The 20,470-nt window shown below is 43.1% G+C and overlaps 2 protein-coding genes across 7 annotated transcripts in view; both read left to right on the top strand.

Annotated features, from left to right (window-relative positions):
- The window catches only part of ap3b2 (adaptor related protein complex 3 subunit beta 2), a 248,611-nt gene that overhangs the window by 27,586 nt on the left and 200,555 nt on the right, over positions 1–20,470 (top strand). The window lies entirely within an intron of this gene.
- On the top strand, positions 6,906–11,236 carry LOC148137565 (uncharacterized). The gene is made up of 2 exons (XM_087982012.1): positions 6,906–8,028; positions 11,150–11,236. The coding sequence occupies exons 1-2, from the start codon at positions 7,012–7,014 to the stop codon at positions 11,234–11,236; spliced, it is 1,104 nt and encodes a 367-aa protein (XP_087838138.1). The 5' UTR covers positions 6,906–7,011.

The following is a 20,470-nucleotide window of genomic DNA, read 5'->3' as shown; positions in this document are numbered from 1 at the left end:
TCCTTGTAGCACTGCAGCCGGAATAGGACCGGGCGGGGGCGCTGGTCCAAGCCGGGCCTGCGTATTGCAACCCGGTGGGCCCATTCTACCCTTACCTGGCCTGATCCAGCCTCCAGATTCAATAACTGCGGAAGCCACTGTTCCAGAAACGTAAGCTGGCCTTCCTCTTCCCGTTCGGGAAGGCCCAGCAAACGAATATTTTTTCGATGACCTCGTGAATTGAGGTTGTCGAAGTGATCTTCGAAGGCCCGGACTCACTGTTTGAGAGTCCGGACCCAACCCACGGCCGATTCTGCAGCAGCCTCGGAGGTCGCGGCCTTTAGCTCCGCCCCTCCGACTTGATGTTCGATGTTTTTCTATGTCTCGGTCGTGCTGCAGAAGCACGACCGACAACGATTGCCATCTGTTCCTGGACTCTTCTATGAAGGTGTTGATCTTCGCTTCAAGCTTGGAAATCACTGCAACAAGGCTCGCCACCGTAGCTAAGTCCCCCGGGGCGGCTGCGGATCCCTCTGCTGCAACTGCGGAGCGTGAGGGAGGGGTTCCTATGTGCTACGAGCTGCGGGCATTCTTTCCTTTAGTCATTCTTTCCTTTAGTCATTGCTCAAGTTTGGTGCAAAATAACTAGCTGTATTAAATAAAAGCTATTTTAAATGATTTGGCAGGTATGGTGGAGGCAGTCAGTCCACTTTGTCTGAGTCTTGGGCAGAGCACTACAGACTCAGACCTGCTGGGTCGCCGCCATCTTGGATCTTGTCTGAAAGACTTAAATATTCGATATTCTATGCGATATCCGGCAATGCTGCGCTTCAGTCGTGGAGGATCTGTATATAACTTTGGATCACGAGAGAAAGTAAAAGAATTCCTGGATGCTCTCAAATAGACTACGGGACTCGAACTGTATGGATAACGACTTTATTTTGCCCCCCCCTTTGTCTATCCTTCTTTCTTTCTCCATCTTTCTTTTGTCCATCTTTCCCTGGGGGGTGGACGGGCTTGTTCCTTATTCTTTCTTTGGTCTCTTATCTATAGCTCTTTGATTATTGGGGGATGTTTCTGAGTGGGGTTTTCTTTCTTTTTTCTTATTTAGTTGCTTAATACTTGCTGGGATTGTAATTTTGTAATCTTACATATTTCTATCTTGTGTTGTTTTGTTAAACGTATCTAGGTGATAGTGTAGGGTGGGTCACCTACTTTTAACTCCTGTTTTATAAGATAATATAACTATTTCTGATCGTGCTGCAGTATACATGGAAGTTAAGATTAGGGATGATGGGATAGGTCCCCGACATTAGCGTATGGACCCTTTCTTATTGAAGGATAGCAAGTTCAAAAATATATCTCACAGGAATTTAAAACCTTCTGGTATATCAATTCAGGCACAGTCGGTAACCCTTCGACGAAGTGGGAGACTGCTAAGGCATACGCATGAGGCTTGGTTATCTCATATTCTGCGACCCGGAAAAAACAAAAGGGTGAGCAACAGCATCTGCTCGAGGCTCGACTGAAGGCAGCTGAAACTGCATATGTCGATAGGCCCTCCATTACTAAGCTACAGAGGATCACAGCCCTTAGCGCAGCCTTGAATACCGCACTGACTCAAACAGCAAAGAGGGAGATATTATTCGCGAAGCAGAGATTATTTGAATACGATGACAAGCCTAGCAGGTATCTAGCGTACCTTGCCAGAAAGAAAAAGGCTTCCCAAGCCATTACGGCTATTAGAGAGAGTGCTGGTACCCTGACTTGTAATTGTAAAAAGATCAATGCAGCATTTAGAAAGTTCTATTTTGAATTGTATAAGTCGCAGGACTGTGAGGATTGAGGATAGAACTAGGAAGATGGAGTCTTTCTTTAAAAATCTGGCCCTCCCAGGCCTAACCTCTTGAATGCCCCCTGACAATCCAGGAAGTACAGGAGGCAGTGAGACACCTTCAGAGTAGCAAAGCACCTGGACCAGACGGATTCCAGGCTGAGTTCTATAAAGCATTTATTAGGGAACTGGCTGGGCCACTCATAAATATGCATAACTATTCGCAGTCAGGGCTGCCTCCTGTCTTCGTTGAGAGAAGCAAATATTTCTCTCATTCTTAAGAAGGGGAAGGCCCCAGAAGACTGCTCTTCATATAGAGCCATATCCTTGTTAAGTGTAGATTTTAAAATTCTTTCAAAAATGTTAGCATTAAGACTGGGGAGGGTCATAGAGTCATAGAGATGTACAGCATGGAAACAGACCCCTTCGATCCAACCCGTCTATGCCGACCAGATATCCCAACCCAATCTGGTCCACCTGCCAGCACCCGGCCCATATCCCTCCAAACCCTTCCTATTCATATACCCATCCAAATGCCTCCTAAACGTTGCAATTGTACCAGCCTCCACCACTTCCTCTGGCAGCTCATTCCATACATGCACCATCCTCTGCGTGAAAAAGTTGCCCCTTAGGTCTCTTTTATATCTTTCACCTCTCACCCTAAACCTATGCCCTCTATTTCTGGATTCCCCGACCCCAGGGAAAAAGCTTTGCCTATTTATCCATCCATGCCCCTCATAATTTTGTAAACCTCTATAAGGTCACCCCTCAGTCTCCGACACTCCAGGGAAAACAGCCCCAGACTGTTCAGCCTCACCCTCCAACCCTGGCAACATCCTTGTAAATCTTTTCTGAACCCTTGACAACATCTTTCCGCTAGGAAGGAGACCAGAATTGCATGCAATAAAAGAGGACCAGACAGGGTTTATAAAGGGTGGCAAGTCAACTAGTAACATTAGAAGAGTCTTAAATATGGCATAAGCCTGCCAGCAGGGAGCGATACCGGGTTTCGTTGTCTCCCGAGATGCAGAGAAGGCATTTGATCAGGTAGAACGGCCATATCTTTACGATATGCTGGAACGGTTTGGTGTTAGAGAGGTCTTTACTAAATGGGTTTCAGTATTATATAATGATCCCAAAGCAGCAGTAATTACCAACGGTTTAAGTTCGGATAGCTTTAGCGTTGGCAGAGGCTGTCGCCAGGGATGTCCTCTCTCACCATTATTATTTACACTAGTGATTGAACCACTAGCGGAAGCTATACGAACTAACCCTAATATAATGGCTCCGAGGGTTGGATCGGGCAAGCACAAAATTACTATGCAGATGATGTCCTCCTTTTCTTAAGTGATCCTTTGACATCTGTGCCCCGCTTAATTCAAGTGGTCAGTTTACTTGGTATGTTTTCAAGTTACAAAATCAATTTAGTGAAATCGGAGGCCATGCCATTGGGAGGCCTTGCCAGTATATCCAATTTTCCAGACAGATCTTGTTTTTCCTTTCAGTGGTCACTAGAAGGTTTTCTATACTTAGGTATTTTTATCATTTCGGTATTTGGTCAGCTATATAAAGTCAATTATTACAGAAAATAAGGCAGGACCATCAACACCAGGGAGATCTCCCAATATCTTGGCTAGGCAGAGTAGCCTTAGTTAAGATGAATATTCTACCTCGCCTTTCATATCCTATGAGAATGCTCCCCTTGATGCTGCCGAGACAGGCGGTGCGTAAGCTTTACAGATGGCTCGGCTCCTTTATTTGGAATCATAGACGGCCCCTTATCAAATTAGAAAAGCTGCAGCTTCCACAAGTAAGGGGTGGGCTGGACTTTGTACCAATTGAACTCCCTATTATCTTATGTAGCTGATTGGGTCACTTGTGACCCACAATCAATCTGGTTAGATATTGAGACTTCCCAAGCAAGATGTCCCCTCATCAATCTACTATTTATGGACAAGATGAGAGTTATTACGGACTATTGTAAAAAACCCATTATATTAAGTACAATCAAAGCCTGGAGGATAATGCGACAAGATGAGGGTAACCTGCAAAAAACCTCCCCTTATATCCGCATAGTGGGAACATTGGGATTCCAGCCAGAGCTGACCGATGCTGCGTTCAAAACTTGATAGTCCAGAGGTATCTCCTGTTTGGGAGATCTGTTCGATGGGGAGGTCGTGATGTCCTTTGAGCAGCTGCACCAGAAGTTTGGACTGCCCAGCAAGGACCTCTTTCAGTCTTTTCAAATACGAGACTTTATACAAAAGAAGACCACACTGATAGTCAATCCTTATAAATCGGATAGGGAAAGGAGTGCGCTTTAACTGAAGAGGCCGCCCTTGGTCAGTACTCTCTACCACTCACTATGCAATAAGGAATCGAAGAACGTGGAATGGTTATATAAAACCTGAAATGAAGAATTAAGGTTGGAAATCTCTTCAGAAATGTGGGACGACACCTGAGAAAATGCCAGGAAGATCTCTATCTGTAACAGAACTCGGGCTACCCAATTGAAGATACTTCATAGGGCTCACGATGGCACCTGAACGACTCGCAAAGTTCAAGGCAGGAGCATCCCCAATAGGTCCTAAATGCAAAATTGAAGTTGGTACTCTCACGCATTGTCTGTGGACATGCCATAAGATCCGCAGGTATTGGTACAGAGTAGCGAATGCCTTGACAAAAGTTTTGGGTACGGAGGTTGGGTATGGAGTCCCTACTTTCGGGCTCCCCAAATTTTCCCTCTCTGGACATATATGGGCGGAAATTATTTACTATCCTTTTGTGAGGAAAAATATTTTAGTGAATTGGGTATCCAAAGGTCCCCCAGGACTTTCAAATTGGCACAGGATAGTCATGGAATATATCCCCCTTGACTTCCTCACGAATATGGTGCGCCAAAAAACGGAATTATTTTATAGAACATGGCAGCCCTTTTTTGAACTGCACCGACACAGATATTTCGGCCATGTTGTCCAGGGCTTTTGCTTAGCCATGGTCATGGTTCCAGCTGATTTGGGGGCCCCCCGGGAGGAGGTATCCCGTATAAATACGGGTTTTGTTATGACTTGATATAAGTCTATTTTGAGTGTGTATCTAGTTATTTATTTACCTTTTTGTTCATTGTTAATAATGTATGATATCATATTTTATGTTGTGGTCATTTGTAGAATAGATTAGTAGTTAGTTTTTTTTATTTTACTTTGGTATTGTTATTATATCGTAAAGTGGAATGCACTAGTTTGTATTATTTTTGTAAGTTTGTAAAAAATCTTAAAAGTCTTCTTTTTCAATAAAAATATCCAAATAAAAAAAACAGGTTGTAAATAAAGCCACAGCAATTATAGACTGGTCACTTATAAATGGTGGGGAAACTTCTGGAGACAATTTTTTGGTTGGAATTAATAGTCTGAAATATGTAGATTAATTGGAAGAGTCCACATAGATTTGTTCAGGGAAAATTGCATCCAACTAACTTACTGAAGCGTTTAGAAGAGGGTTGCTGTGGTGTACACAGACTCACAAAAGGTGTTTGATATAATGCCATACAATAGACTTGAGGAAAGCATAGGTCATAGAATAAAAGGGATAGTAGTAATGATACAAAACTGGCTGAGAGCTAGGGAAGGTACTTAATGGAATTTGTTTTGGGCTGGAGGAAGTTAGGATTTTCCCAGGTGTTAGCATTGGGACTCTTGTTTTACCTGGTACATATTAATTATCTAGATCTTGCCATACAGGGGACAATTTTATAGTTTGTGGATGATATAAATCTTTGAGAATTTGAAAATTGTGAGGAGGAATAGTGTAAAACTGCAAAAGGACGTTGACAAGTTGGTGGAATGAATGGAAAAGTGGCAGATGAAGTTCAATTTATAGAAATGTGAAGTGATATACTTGGTTACAAAGAACACGAAGAGACAATGTAAAATAAAGGGTAGTATTCTAAAGGGTGTGCAGGAGCAGAGGAACAAGGGTACATGAGTCACTAAAGGTGGCAGAACAGGGAGAGTGAGCTATTAATAAAGTACTATAATAACAATAATAATAATACAGTAATCTAGGCTTCATTAACCAGGATATTGATTATAAGAGCAAGGAAATGGTGCTGAACTCATTAGACCCCAGATACAGCATTGATTATACTTCTGTATTGTATTCACAATAGTCCTGAATATAGGAATATGAACTCATCACAGAGAGTGCAGAAGAAGTTTAAGAGAACGGTTCTGAAGATCTGGACCCCCCAGGGGAGGGGGGTCTCTCTGATCCGCAATCAAATCATTCAGTAAACACTACCAATTCGGTCTGATTCTGCAAGATTTCACACTTTATTTAATCTCGGCTGGGCATGGCTTGTCCAGTAACACTTCCATGTTCCTTGGAGAAACTGTGCACATGGTTTAAGACAAAGATATTTTTATACCTTTTTTGAGAGAAGTACAGGCCATCATTACAGAGCACATTCAATTTTAATGAAATGACTTTATTGACAGCAACTTAGTCCAATGATATTTCCTGGGAACCAACCTTGTTTTCCAAAACACTAGTTTTCCTATCTCACAAACCTAGTCTTTGCACGTGCACTTGCAAGGTCAGTTAGGATAGCTCATAATGTCTTATCTCGTCTAGTTATTTCTATGCTGTAAAGGAAGCATTGTCTGCTAATCTTTGTTGAAACAGACTATGGTCAGTTCAGCTTTTAGCAGGGTTAAAAGCCATTTTATGCCTCTCTAATCAGAACTGTCAATTTGCAGCCTAGAAGCCATTTTAATGCTGCCTATGTTAGTAAGATAAAATAGCTCTCCACAATCACCTGATGAAGGAGCGTCGCTCCGAAAGCTAGTGTGCTTCCAATTAAACCTGTTGGACTATAACCTGGTGTTGTGTGATTTTTAACTTTGTACACCCCAGTCCAACACCGGCATCTCCAAATCATGACTACTATCGACACCACTAACTTCCAGCTTAAAGTGGAGAGGATCTCCAAGAAGATTGCACATATTGACAGAGACATCAAGTTTCTATAGGAATGCAGGCAAGCAGGAAAGATCCCGAAAGGATTACGGATCACGAACCCACTTAGGTCAACCTACAACACGGACTACGCAGAGAGACTTTGCCACCGCACCTCTCGTAAACTTCTCAATCATCTCGTGCACCAACTCCACAGCAGGCGCCACAACCTTGAAATTCAGATGGAGTCCACACTCACAGCCTGCACACAGGATACATCAGTACAATTACGTGACATTGCCAAACGGACAAGGCGACAAAACTACACCACGTACATGCACGCCAAGAACAAAAAACTGGAGAAGCTTGGTATTCTTACCAGTAATAGCAAAGCCCGCCCTGGAACCACAGTAGACAACATTATCACTGCGGGGAAGTCTATTGTCAATTTATCGGACCACACCCTTCAACTAGAAGAGATTAAAGTCCTGAGTAGGGGTCTCAATTTCTGCCCCACCACCAAAATGGACCCGTTGGTTCTGGCAGCAGACACAGAGGAGTTCATCAGACGAATGAGACTCCGGGAATTCTTTCAAGGTGCCGGCAGTGATCCCACTGAGCCCACTGATGAACTAGAACAGTCATCACAGGGATCTGTAGAGGGGCGACCAAAGAAGGTGTCAACATGGACCCCACCGGAGGGCCGCTGTCCTGGGCTTGATATGTATTCTCAAACTGTCAGGAAATATATAAATGCCAGATTCATCAGCCGTACCCACAAGGTAGAGCAAAACATCACCTGTTCACAACGCAATGCCATCCAGGCTCTCAAAACCAATGACAATATTGTCATCAAACCAGCAGATAAAGGAGGAGCCATTGTCATTCAGAATAGAACAGATTACTGCAAGGAAGTGTACCGACAACTGAACAACCAGGAACACTACAGGCAACTACCAGCTGATCCGACCAAAGAACACACCCGAGAATTAAACACACTGATCAGAACTTTGGATCCAGTCCTTCAGAGCTCCCTACGCGCCCTCATCCCACGTACTTCTCGTGTAGGCGACTTCTACTGCCTTCCAAAGGTACACATAGCTAACACACCGGGACGTCCCATCGTGTCGGGCAATGGGACCCTATGTGAGAATCTCTCTGGCTATGTAGAAGGCATCTTGAAACCTATTGTACAGGGGATCTCCAGCTTCTGTTACGACACTACGGATTTCTCACAGAAACTCAGCACCCACGGACCAGTCGAACTGGGAACATTCCTCGTCACAATGGACGTTTCCGCACTCTATACCAGCATCCCCCACAAGGATGGCATCGCGGCAACAGCCTCAGTACTCAACACCAACAACTGCCAGTCTCCAAACACCATCCTACAACTCATCCGCTTTATCCTCGAGCATAACGTCTTCACCTTTGACAACCAATTCTTCATCCAGACACACGGAACAGCCATGGGGATCAAATTTGCACCCCAATATGCCAACATTTTTATGCACAGGTTCTAACAAGATTTCTTCTCTATGCAGGATCTCCAACCAACATTATACACCAGGTACATTGATGACATTTTCTTCCTCTGGACCCATGGTGAGGAGTCACTGATAAAACTACACAGTGACATCAACAAGTTAAATCCCACCATCAAACTCACCATGGACTACTCTCGACTGTCTGTCTCATTCTTGGACACATGGGTCTCCATCAAGGACGGACACCTCAGCACCACACTCTACCGCAAACCCACAGACAACCTCACAATGCTACACTTCTTCTCCAGCTTCCACCCAAAACATATTAAAACAGCCATTGCCTATGGACAAGCCCTATGCATACACCGGATCTGCTCAGATGAGGAGCAACGTGACAGACACCTGGAAGTACTCAAGGATGCCCTCACAAAAACGGGGTACGATGCTCAACTCATCGACCACCAGTTCCGACATGCCACAGCAAGGAACTGTAATGACCTCCTCAGGAGACAGACACATGCTGCAGCTGACAGGGTACCCTTCGTTGTTTTGTACTTCCCAGGGGCTGAAAAATTACGCCATGTTCTTCGTGACCTGCAACACATTATCAATGAGGATGAGCACCTCACCAAGACCTTCCCCACACCTCCACTACTTGCCTTTAAACAACCGCCAAACCTCAAACGGATCATTGTTCGTAGCAAACTGCCCAGCTCTCAGGACAACTCCATACAAGCCTGTCATGGTGGACACTGCAAGACGTGTCAGATTGTGGACATAGATACCACTATTACGCGTGGGAACACCTCCCACCTTGTACATGGCAGGTACTCATGTGACTCAGCCAACGTTGTCTATCTTATACGTTGCAGGCAAGGATGCCCGGAGGCATGGTACATTGGGGACAGCGGATGAATGGGCACCGCACAACAATCAACAGACAGGAGGGTTCCCTCCCAGTTGGGGAACACTTCAGTGGTCGAGGACATTCAGCTTCGGACCTTTGGGTGACCATCCTCCAAGGTGGACTTTGGGAGCAGAGGAAAGTGGCCGAGCAGAGGCTGCTAGCTAAGTTCAGTACCATAGGGAGGGCCTCTACCGGGACCTTGGGTTCATGTCACATTACAGGTGATCACCATTGCACTACACACACACACACAGATATTCCTACACACACACACTCTCACGTACACACGGACACAGGTACACACAGACACCCACACACACCCTTATAGACACACACATTCCCACACATGCACCCCCTCACAGACTTAAGACACTCTGCACTCACTACGCGCGCACACACACAACCCCCAACCCAGACAGACACACACACACAGACAGACAAAGACCCACATGCACACATATATTTTGTGTGGTGAATTTGTACTTGCAGAGTTACATTGCACTTTGCTCAAAAACTGCATACATTCATGTAGAACTCTAAGCTCAAAAACTGCATGAATTTATGTAAAACTCTGTTATCTCACTTTTTAGATTAGAATCAATCTAAACATCAGGTCATAGACAGAGAACACAGGGGGCTAACACCTTCAACATATTGTCTAGCTATCACCATTGTTAACAGCTAACCCGAGAATGCAACTTTAAAAAAAAGGGTTTTGTGTTTTACACATGAAAGAAGTGAAACTATCACTGTATTCTAACAGATGAAAGGCTTAACAGACAATCAACTTTTCAATGTATAATTTCAGTTACATCACACTGCAAATTTTTGCTATAAATTCTGTGTTACAATCGAGCCCTCCACAATCACCTGATGAAGGAGCGTCGCTCCGAAAGCTAGTGTGCTTCCAGGTTGGACTATAACCTGATGTTGTCTGATTTTTAACTATGTTAGTAAGAGCATGTATTAAATGATTGTTCCTGACTACAACTAGTTACTTCAGCCTGTATTCAGATTTCAGATCCTCAGTTCCAGGAATGAAACACTTCAGTTATGAGGAAAGTTTGCAGAAGTTGGGACTGCTTTTCTTGGTGAGGGGAAGACTAGAGGATATTTAGTAGGAGTTTTCAAAATAATGAGGAGTCTGGACAGAGTAGGTAGGGGGAAGCTGTCCCTGCCTGTAAGAGGATCAATAACGAGAAGGCGCAGTTTAAAATTGTTTTGCAAAAGAAGCAGATGCCAAGTGAGCAAACTGTATTTTTTCACATGGTGAGTAGTTGAAGTTTCTGGAAAACATGACCTGGAAATGTGGTGGAGGCAGGTTTAATTGAGATAATCAAGAGGCATTCGGTGATTATTTTAAAAAGACACAGTATTTAAGGTTAAGAGGAAAAGTCAGGATATTGCGACAAAGTTAAAAGGCTTAAACAACTGGTGCAGATACAATGGCTGGCATGGCCTCCTTCTGCATGAAACCATTCTGTGATTTTGTGAGCTGAGCCATTATGTGTTTGTCTCTAATAGTTATTGCATTTCAAATGATTGACAGTCTGGGATATACTTAGATACAAGTAGTTCTTGTATAAAGTGTTTTGGCAGTACTATTTGGCTACAATGTCACTAAAGAATTAGGGAATGGTATTTTCAAGAACTCTTACGCCTGTTCTCAATAGCGTGATTCCAGTGGTGATCATTTTGCATGCTTCGTTCTGTGCTTGTGCTGATGTTAGCACCGACGTCTCTGCCCTGTTCTGCACATGCAGCGATGTCAGGTGTCAGAGTATTAGAGAGATACAGTACAATACAATGAGCAGTTTCAAGAATGCTGTTGACATTATTGCAGAGGTCTGAGGGGATGTCAGTAAGGACTGCCAGCATTCAGTTTGGCGGCAGCTTGTCCCGGATTTTTTTCAAGATTTTAAATAATGTAAACCATCAGAAGAGCTTCCAAAAATCAAAGAGCGTTGTGTTACCCTTGTAAAACAGGTTGGCTTTGAAAAAGTGGAAAGTGAGGATATTAAAGAATTGCTTGAGTCCCACTGTGAAGACCTCTCTACAGCTGATCTACAATAGCTTGTCACTGGGGGGGGGGGGGGCGGCGGAGTGGAAGTTGGAGATGAAGAAGGTGAAATCCAGGATGCAGCATCATGAGAGCTATCCACTTTTCTTTTGTCTTCTATCCTGAGGGAAATTGAGAGGTAGGTGCAACTCTTAGAGGACAACAGTTACAACACAGAACACAGCAGAGTAGCAGTTTGTGTAATAACATATCATCTGGCACCCGATGTACAGCTTCTTCAAGACAGAAGAAAAAGGGCAAAGCAGCAAAACAGGCTGTCTTTTTTAAACCAACCCCCAAGAAACAGAAGACAATCAACCACAGCCATCCACTTCTGCAAACATAACTGCACCTGAAGGTGATGATGATGACCTTCTATCCCTGTATTAACAAGTTTTTTCAATTTAATGTGGCAAATTTACTTCTGTTTCATTAACAAATATGGTTTAACCTTCATTCAGGCTGTGCTATACTTTGTGTTATGCTTTTGGGTGATTTTTGAGTGATAATGAATGAGATTTTTTGTTGGTCTGCCCCAACCTGACTTTTCCCACAGGCCCCATTAATTCTATTGAGCAAGGTTTCACTGGAACGCAACTATAGCATTGTAGGAGAACTACGTGTATGTGATAATATGTAAATGCAAACTAATTAAAACTGTTCAGTATTAAAATAGCTGATCGACACTGTTCATTACAATTTAATTCATTATATTTTCCCTGTGTGGTAGCTCCTGAACTTCTGCAGGCTTTGCAGTCCCTCTTAACTTTGCAACCTCTCACCCCTTTGGAGCCCCTCTTCCCATCATCTGCATTGCCACTTTCCTCGCTACTTTTGCAGCTTCTCTCAACCCCTTGCAACTCCTCCTTCTGCCTGCCCCTTTCCTATACCTCACCTCCTTTCCAACCTCACATTTCCCTGAGGATGCCAACTTCACTCCATGCACCCACCAGTCCAACAGGTTCGCAACCCATCCTCTACCCCTCTTGGTTTTTGTTACTGATATTTCAGTCTCAGCAGCCTTGCTCATTGGAGCCACTCCATCTTCCCCATTCTGCTTCAAAGAGGCTGCGTATGTCCCATGTTTGCTCCTGATAGGTTTGTAGAGAAATTGTCAACAGCAAATGCGGGAGAGAATCATCCTTTGATGGGAGAAGCAATCCTGAGATTCTGTGTTTCTGAGATTCCAGGCGTTTTGTGTTTTTTGGTTGGTCCTCATGATTTGGGGACTTTGATGGGAGAATGTTACTAGTGAGCAACTGTTATGCTGTACAGCACAGCAATGGATCTGTAACTAACTTCCTTGTTTCAGTTCGGTCTCCTCAATCAGCATTCCATCCACCACTCACTCTCTCCACCAAGGTGCAATGGCAATACTGTATGCTAAATGCAAGATGCACTGCAGTAACTCACCAAGGTTCCTTGAACAGCATTTTCCAAACCCATAATTACTACCGTGTAGAAGGATAAGGGCAGTGAATGCATGAGAACACCATCACCTGAACGTTTTCTTCCAAGCCTAACACTGTTCTGACTGGGAACACTTACTGTTCTTTCACTGTCACTGGGTCAACACGCTAACAGCATGGGATGGGTGTAGAACATAGAACGATACAGCACAGAACAGGCCCTTTGGCCCACAATGTTGTGCTGAACATTTGTCCTAGCTTAAGCACCAATCCATGTACCTATCCAATTGCCGCTTAAAGGTCGCCAATGATTCTGACTCTGCCACTCCCACAGGCAGCGCATTCCATGCCCCCACCACTCTCTGGGTAAAGAACCTACCCCTGACATCCCCCCTATACCTTCCACCCTTCACCTTAAATTTATGTCCCCTTGTAACACTCTGTTGTACCCGGGGAAAAAGTTTCTGACTGTCTACTCTATCTATTCCTCTGATCATCTTATAAACCTCTATCAAGTCACCCCTCCTCCTTCGCCGTTCCAATGAGAAAAGGCCTAGCACTCTCAACCTATCCTCGTACAACCTATTCTCCATTCCAGGCAACGTCCTGGTAAATCTTCTCTGCACCCTCTCCAAAGCTTCCACATCTTTCCTAAAGTGAGGCGACCAGAACTGCACACAGTACTCTAAATGTGGCCTAACCAAGGTCCTGTACAGCTGCAACATCACTTCATGACTCTTGAATTCAATCCCTCTGCTAATGAACGCTAATACACCATAGGCCTTCTTACAAGCTCTATCCACCTGAGTGGCAACTTTCAAAGATCTATGAACATAGACCCCAAGATCCCTCTGCTCCTTCACCTTACCAAGAACCCTACCGTTAACCCTGTATTCCGCATTCTTATTTGTCCTTCCAAAGTGGACAACCTCACACTTGACAGGGTTGAACTCCATCTGCCACTCCTCAGCCCAGCTCTGCATCATATCTAAATCTCTTTGCAGCCGACAACAGCCATCCTCACTATCCACAACTCCACCAATCTTCATATCGTCTGCAAATTTACTGACCCACCCTTTGACTCCCTCTTCCAAGTCATTAATAAAAATTACAAACAGCAGAGGATCCAGAACTGATCCCTGCGGAACTCCACTTGTAACTGGGCTCCAGACTGAATATTTACCATCTACCACCACTCTCTGACTTCTACCGGTTAGCCAGTTTTCTATCCAACTGGCCAAATTTCCCTCTATCCCATGCCTCCTGACTTTCCGCATAAGCCTACCATGGGGAACCTTATCAAATGCCTTACTAAAACCCATGTACAGTACATTCACTGCTCTACCCTCATCCACATGCTTGGTCACCTCCTCAAAGAATTCAATAAGACTTGTAAGGCAAGACCTACCCCTCACAAATCCGTGCTGGCTGTCCCTAATCAAGCAGTGGCTTTCCAGATACTCAGTACCCTTTCCATTACTTTGCCTACCACCGAAGTAAGACTAACTGGCCTGTAATTCCCGGGGTTATCCCTATTCCCTTTTTTGAACAGGGGCACAACATTCGCCACTCTCCAGTCCCCTGGTACCACCCCCGTTGACAGTGTATCTATATCATGGACTGCAGCAGTTCAAGAAGTTGGCTCACCACCAACTTCTTACGGTCAATTAGGAAAGAGCAACAAATGCTGACTTAGCTAGCGAAGCACATCCTGTGAAAGAATTTTAAACAATATTAGTGGCAGTGGTCCTCATCTATCTCTTCACATTACTTAATAGCTTACTTAACCTGTTACATATAAAGATTGCTCTTGGAAGCTTTCCTTACCGATTGAAGTACTCTGTTTTCATGGATCTGTGCAAATAACCTTGTGGTTATTGTAAGTCTCTTATCTGACACAGTTCCACTCTCTAGTTAAAAATCACACAACACCAGGTTATAGTCCAACAGGTTTAATTGGAAGCACACTAGATTTCGGAGCGACGCTCCTTCATCAGGTGATTGTGCAGCGTCGCTCCGAAAGCTAGTGTGCTTCCAATTAAACCAGTTGGACTATAACCTGATGTTGTGTGATTTTTAACTTTGTACACCCCAGTCCAACACCGGCATCTCCAAATCATGACCACTCTCTAGTGGTTGTCACATGGCACTGCACAACTTACACTGACATGAGAGGATTCTGTGGGGTAATTTGAGGCTGAGCAAAGGATATTCTCCTTCATGCGCCAACTGATAATTCTCCCTCAAGCAATAATCTAGTCATTTCTGTTTCTGAGATTATGTATTTATTTGCCCTATCCTGTTTCCTACCGGAATACAGTGATGACCCTTTGAAAACCGTGAGAATGTTGATATGCACAATTTGCTTGGTTCCTGAGCTTTTGTGATATGAATCACTGCAATTCAAGCTAAACCGTATCCTGAGACGATGAAAGTGTGCCATAATATTGGGTTAAATTACCAGTAAATTTAAAGCTTACATTGTGAGTTACCAAGCTGTAAACCAGGGCTGATTGAGCTGCCAATAGTATCGCTAGCCTTCAACATGCCTTCAATTATTTTGTTGCAAAGCTGAAACCAAAATGTCTACTGTTTAATGTTAAAAATCACACAACACCAGGTTATAGTCCAACAGGTTTAATTGGAAGCACACTAGCTTTTGGAGCGACGCTACTTCATCAGGTGATAGTGGAGGGCTCGATCGTAACACAGAATTTATAGCAAAAATTTGCAGTGTGATGTAACTGAAATTATACATTGAAAAATTGATTGTCTGTTAAGCCTTTCATCTGTTAGAATACAGTGATAGTTTCACTGATTTCATGTGTAAATCACAAAACGTTTTTTTTAAAGTTGCATTCTCGGGTTAGCTATTAACAATGGTGATAGCTAGACAATATGTTGAAGGTATTAGCCCCCTGTGTTCTCTGTCTATGACCTGATGTTTAGATTGATTCTAATCTAAAAAGTGAGATAACAGAGTTTTACATAAATTCATGCAGTTTTTGAGCTCAGAGTTCTACATGAATGTATGCAGTTTTTGAGCAAAGTATAATGTAATTCTGCAAGTACAAATTCACCCCACAAAATATATGTGTGCATGTGGGTCTTTGTCTGTGTGTGTGTGTGTCTGTCTGGGGTGGGGTTTGTGAGTGTGAGAAAGTGTGTGTGTGTGTGTAGTGAGTGCAGAGTGTCTTAAGTCTGTGAGGGGGTGCATGTGTGAGTGTGGGAGTATAAGGTTGAGTGTGGGCGTCTGTGTGTACCTGTGTCCGTGTGTATGTGAGAGTGTGTGTGTGTGTGTGTGTAGGAATATCTGTGTGTGTGTGTGTAGTACAATGGTGATCACCTGTAATGTGACATGAACCCAAGGTCCCGGTTGAGGCCCTCCCTATGGGTACCGAACTTAACTATCAGCCTCTGCTCGGCCACTTTCCACGGATGCCTGTCCCAAAGTCCACCTTGGAGGATGGTCACCCGAAGGTCCGAAGCTGAATGTCCTGGACCACTGAAGTGTTAATGCAACTTTAAAAAAAAGGTTTTGTGATTTACACATGAAAGAAGTGAAACTATCACTGTATTCTAACAGATGAAAGGCTTAACCGACAATCAATTTTTCAATGTATAATTTCAGTTACATCACACTGCAAATTTTTGCTATAAATTCTGTGTTACGATCGAGCCCTCCACTATCACCTGATGAAGGAGCGTCGCTCCGAAAGCTAGTGTGCTTCCAATTAAACCTGTTGGACTATAACCTGGTGTTATGTGATTTTTAACTTTGTACACCCCAGTCCAACACCAGCATCTCCAAATCATGACTGTTTAATGTGATTCTGTGACTGGATAATAATTCCTGAACACTCCTGTGTATGCTAATTTCTACATTAAATAACAATTTAAGATAATCAGACAAGCTTGCTGGAAGCAATATACATTCTTAAACAGAGACCTGCTCTCTGCAAACAAAAAAAAAGAATATGGTCCAGTCTTTGAATGTAAAACTTGGGTGGTGGGGGTGGGGGTGCTATAGTTCCTAGTTGTTTTCATCATGGTAATGCCTCATGCCAATCAAGGTCAACTTGCCAACCATTCAACACCTTTTTGTCCAGTAGTATGAATATATGTACTCATTTAAAATTTGGCATTCTTGTATTTGTCCTGATGAATGCAAAATGAAAGCTTCTGCTCTTTTTTAGTAATATTCAGTAATCCTGCATATGTGTGTGTACATGCACACGCGCGCGTCCACATCAGTCCTTCATATCTATACCTGCATAAGTCTGAACTAACTTGCATGTGTGGATGATGTTGCTTTTCTTTTCCTGTGCTACTGTGTGATAGAGTGCCCTGAGGAGCTGGTAGTGTACTGGTAATGTAGAGTGTGTGCATGCTTCTCAAATACCTTTTTTGACAACACTATACTGCAGGAGGTTTCACTGGGGTGTGGACCCTTTGGCTGCTGCCTCTGTAACTTGCTGGGTTTGGCCAGCTCTCTGGGTAACTGCTGGAGCTCAGTGCTTGGATCTCCATTGAGGAGAATTTGAAGTGCCTTATTGGTCCATACTGAAAGTTGCTGACATGTTAAAAGACATTAACAGAAGAGTTCACAGCACTTGTGTCCATCAAGGAGGTACAGCTCTCACAATGAGCTTCCAGAGCTTGCAGATGGAGAAGGAGTCACTCTGTATCTCTAAGCTTCTCCACTTCTTTCCAGCCTTTGTGATTTTAGTTAATTTTTCCTTCAACCTTCTTAGTAAAATGCAGGCTTCAGTGGTGGACCTAACTACCTCAGCTTCCATACCAGTATCTTCCCAACTTGCATTTATATCGCGCATTTTTAATGGGATGTGGGCATTGTTGGGAAGGACAGAATTTGTTGCCCATCCCTAATTGTCATTAAACTGATTGGCTTCATTTCAGTGGGTAATTAAGAGGGTCTGAGGAGTGAATATTAAACAGGACTTGTTGCAAGGGGACATGAGCAGAGCACTTTCAATTATTTCAAGATAATAGAAGGTGCAAATTGAATATTTGGCCAGGAGCTGGTTGAAATACGTATTGCTAGAGATGACTAAAGCACAAATGAGAATTTGTATGGCTGATGAGCTGAGGCAAGGGAAGAGACTGAATGTTTTGGAAATGAAAGTAACAGATCCACATTGCTGAGGGTCTGGAGGCACATGTTGGCCAGATTAGTGAAAGCGCTATGGTGAATTTAAACCCATGTCCTTTGTATTACTGACCAAGTAACATTGCCCCTACACCACCTTCTCTACAGGATGTTTACAACTAACCAAGAGTTCTTGGAATGTAGTCACTTTTGTGAAGATAACAAAAGTAACAGTCAGTGGGAGAAAAATATCTACCTTATCTATTTTTCATGTTAGTTGAGAGATAAATACATACTAGCCACTCTAGCTTCCCTGTTCTTCTTCAAAGTAATGCCATGGGATTATTAATATGCACCTCAGAGACCATGTGGGGCATCAGTATAGCACTCCACAGACAACTTGACATTTACACTTTACCTTTAACACAGTGAAATCTTCCCAGACCCTTCACAGGAGTGTTATCAAGCAAAATTTGACATCAAGCTATATTCCAGGATTGTTGTCAAAAACCTCTTCCAAGTTAGGTTTTAAAGACCATCTTAGAGGAGACAGAAGTAGAGAAGATTAAGGATATTTTAAGGAAATTTCAGAGCTCAGGCTCCAGACAGATGAAGACATGGCTGCCATTGGTGGAGCAATTGAAATTGTAGATCCTCAGCAGGCCAGAATTGAAGGATCATATCTCAGAGGTTAGAGGAGTTTACAGGAATAACTTCTTTGGAACTAGTCATACTGGACTTGAAATATTAATTCTTTTTCTTTTTGAATATTTAATTTGATTTGATTAAAGGACAGAAGTACAGTGAAAATTGTACAATGTTGCCACACACAGCGCCATCTTGGGTACAAATTACCTAGGTACAAAACTTGCATACAAGCCCAAAGATGTGCAAGATAGGTGGATTTGCCATGGTAAGTTGTCCATAGTGTTCAGGGATGTGTTGGTGAGGTGCATTAGCCATAGGAAAATAAAGGGTTGTAGGAATAGGGTAGAGTTATGGGTCTGAGTGTGATACTCTTCGGAGGGTTGGTGTGGACTTCTGGGGGCGATTGGCTTGTTTCCACACATAGGGATTCTATGTTAAGTAGTAACGTAGGGAAACAAAGTTTAAAAGTTAAGAACATTGCTAATGCTTAAATATAAACAGGAAAATAAAGAAATAAAGTTAAAAGTTTATATTACACTCCTTCCTAGTATTAAGTGGGAAAATAAAGAAATTTAAAAAAAGGAAACTTGGTGATTTGCTTTCGCATTGTCTCTGCTTCAGATTTTCAGTATCCACAATATTGAGCTCTTATTTGAGAATTTTAAAACTTGAGTATTATCACTTTGGTTAGTGATCACAGTGTTGGTTAGTGATCACAGAGGTGAATATTAAACAGGATTTGGCGCAAGAGGACATGGGCAGGAGGGTTTTCAATTAGTTCAAGATAATGGAAGCATAAATTGAGCATTTGGCCTGAAGCAGTTTGAAATAAGTATTTTTAGAGATGACTAAAGCAGGAATGTGAGAGGCAAGAGCAGAGATGGAATGTTTTGGAAGTGGAAGTAAGCAAGCAAGTTTAGCTGTGATGAAGGTTTTGGAACAGAATTTCAGTTTAGGATCAAATGGAATGACAAAATTGGGAGCAGTCTGGATTGGCCTCAATGGCTTGGTAGGGTGATCAAGGGTAGCAAGAGAGTATTGGTTTGTGGGTTATAGGAAACTTGTTGTAAATCTTTTCTGAAGCCTTTCAAGTTTAACAAGGATGTTGCTAGAATTGGAGGTTTTGAGCTATAGGACAGGCTGAATAGGCTGTGGGTTATTTTCCCTCCTGGAGTGTGAGGGGTGACCTTATAGAGGTTTATAAAGTCAGGAGGGGCATGGGTTGGGTGAATAGCCAAGGTCTTTTTCCCAGGATAGGGGAGTCTAAAACTAGATGGCATAGGTTTAAGATGAGATGGGAAAGATTTAAAAGTCACCTGAGGGGCAGTGTTTTCACATTACAGGGTGGTACGTGTATGCATGAGCTGTCAGAAGAGGGGATGGAGGCAGATACAATTACGACATTTAAAAAGCATCTGGATGGGTACTTGAACAGGAAAGATTTAGAGGGATATAGGCCGAATGCTGATAAAAGGGACTACATCTGTTTAGGATATCTGGCATGGACAAGTTGGACTGTTTCTGTGTTGTATAACCCTAAGGTTTTAGGACTGTATAATTCACTAGCACTGGAAGGTTTGAGAGGGTTGGTGGTGAGCTAGGGGTCGGTATTGTCATCATGGAGCCTGATATTTTGTTTGAATAATGCTTTTATGGGGCTGCCTGTTAATTGAACCCAAGCAATTTACAACACAGAAGCATGCAGAATGTAAATATATAATTTGGTCCATTAATCTACTGTTTAACGTTTTACCCATAATCCTGTTCGTTCTTCACTCTGTCAAAAGCAGCAACACAAAGGAACTTGGGGCTACTTGTGCACAAAACCCAGAAAGCTAGCACACAGGTACAGCAGGTCATCAGGAAGGCTAATGGAATGTTGGCCCTTATTTTGATGGGGTTCAATGGAATATAAAAGTAGAGACGTCTTGTTGGAAACTGTACCAAAGTGCTGATGAGACCACATCTGGAGTAATGTGAGCAGTTTGGTCCCCTTGTTTCAAGAGAGATACCATTTCATTGGAGGCAGTTCACTGGGATGACCCCTGGTATGGAGGAATTGTCTTAGAAGCAAAGATTAA

Source organism: Chiloscyllium plagiosum, unplaced genomic scaffold (genome assembly GCF_037043375.1).
Source record: "Chiloscyllium plagiosum isolate Xiang-an unplaced genomic scaffold, Cpla_swu_hap1 HiC_scaffold_42, whole genome shotgun sequence".
Lineage (NCBI taxonomy): Eukaryota > Metazoa > Chordata > Chondrichthyes > Orectolobiformes > Hemiscylliidae > Chiloscyllium > Chiloscyllium plagiosum.
This window is presented reverse-complemented; position numbering and strand designations above follow the sequence as displayed.

Bases quoted from the DNA above. Each gene is read 5' to 3' on its own strand.
- LOC148137565 (XM_087982012.1), top strand. From the start codon at position 7,012: ATGGAGTCCACACTCACAGCCTGCACACAGGATACATCAGTACAATTA. The intron at 8,029-11,149 runs GTCGAACTGGGA...CTTGTAAAACAG, and splicing joins AACTCAGCACCCACGGACCA to GTTGGCTTTGAAAAAGTGGA.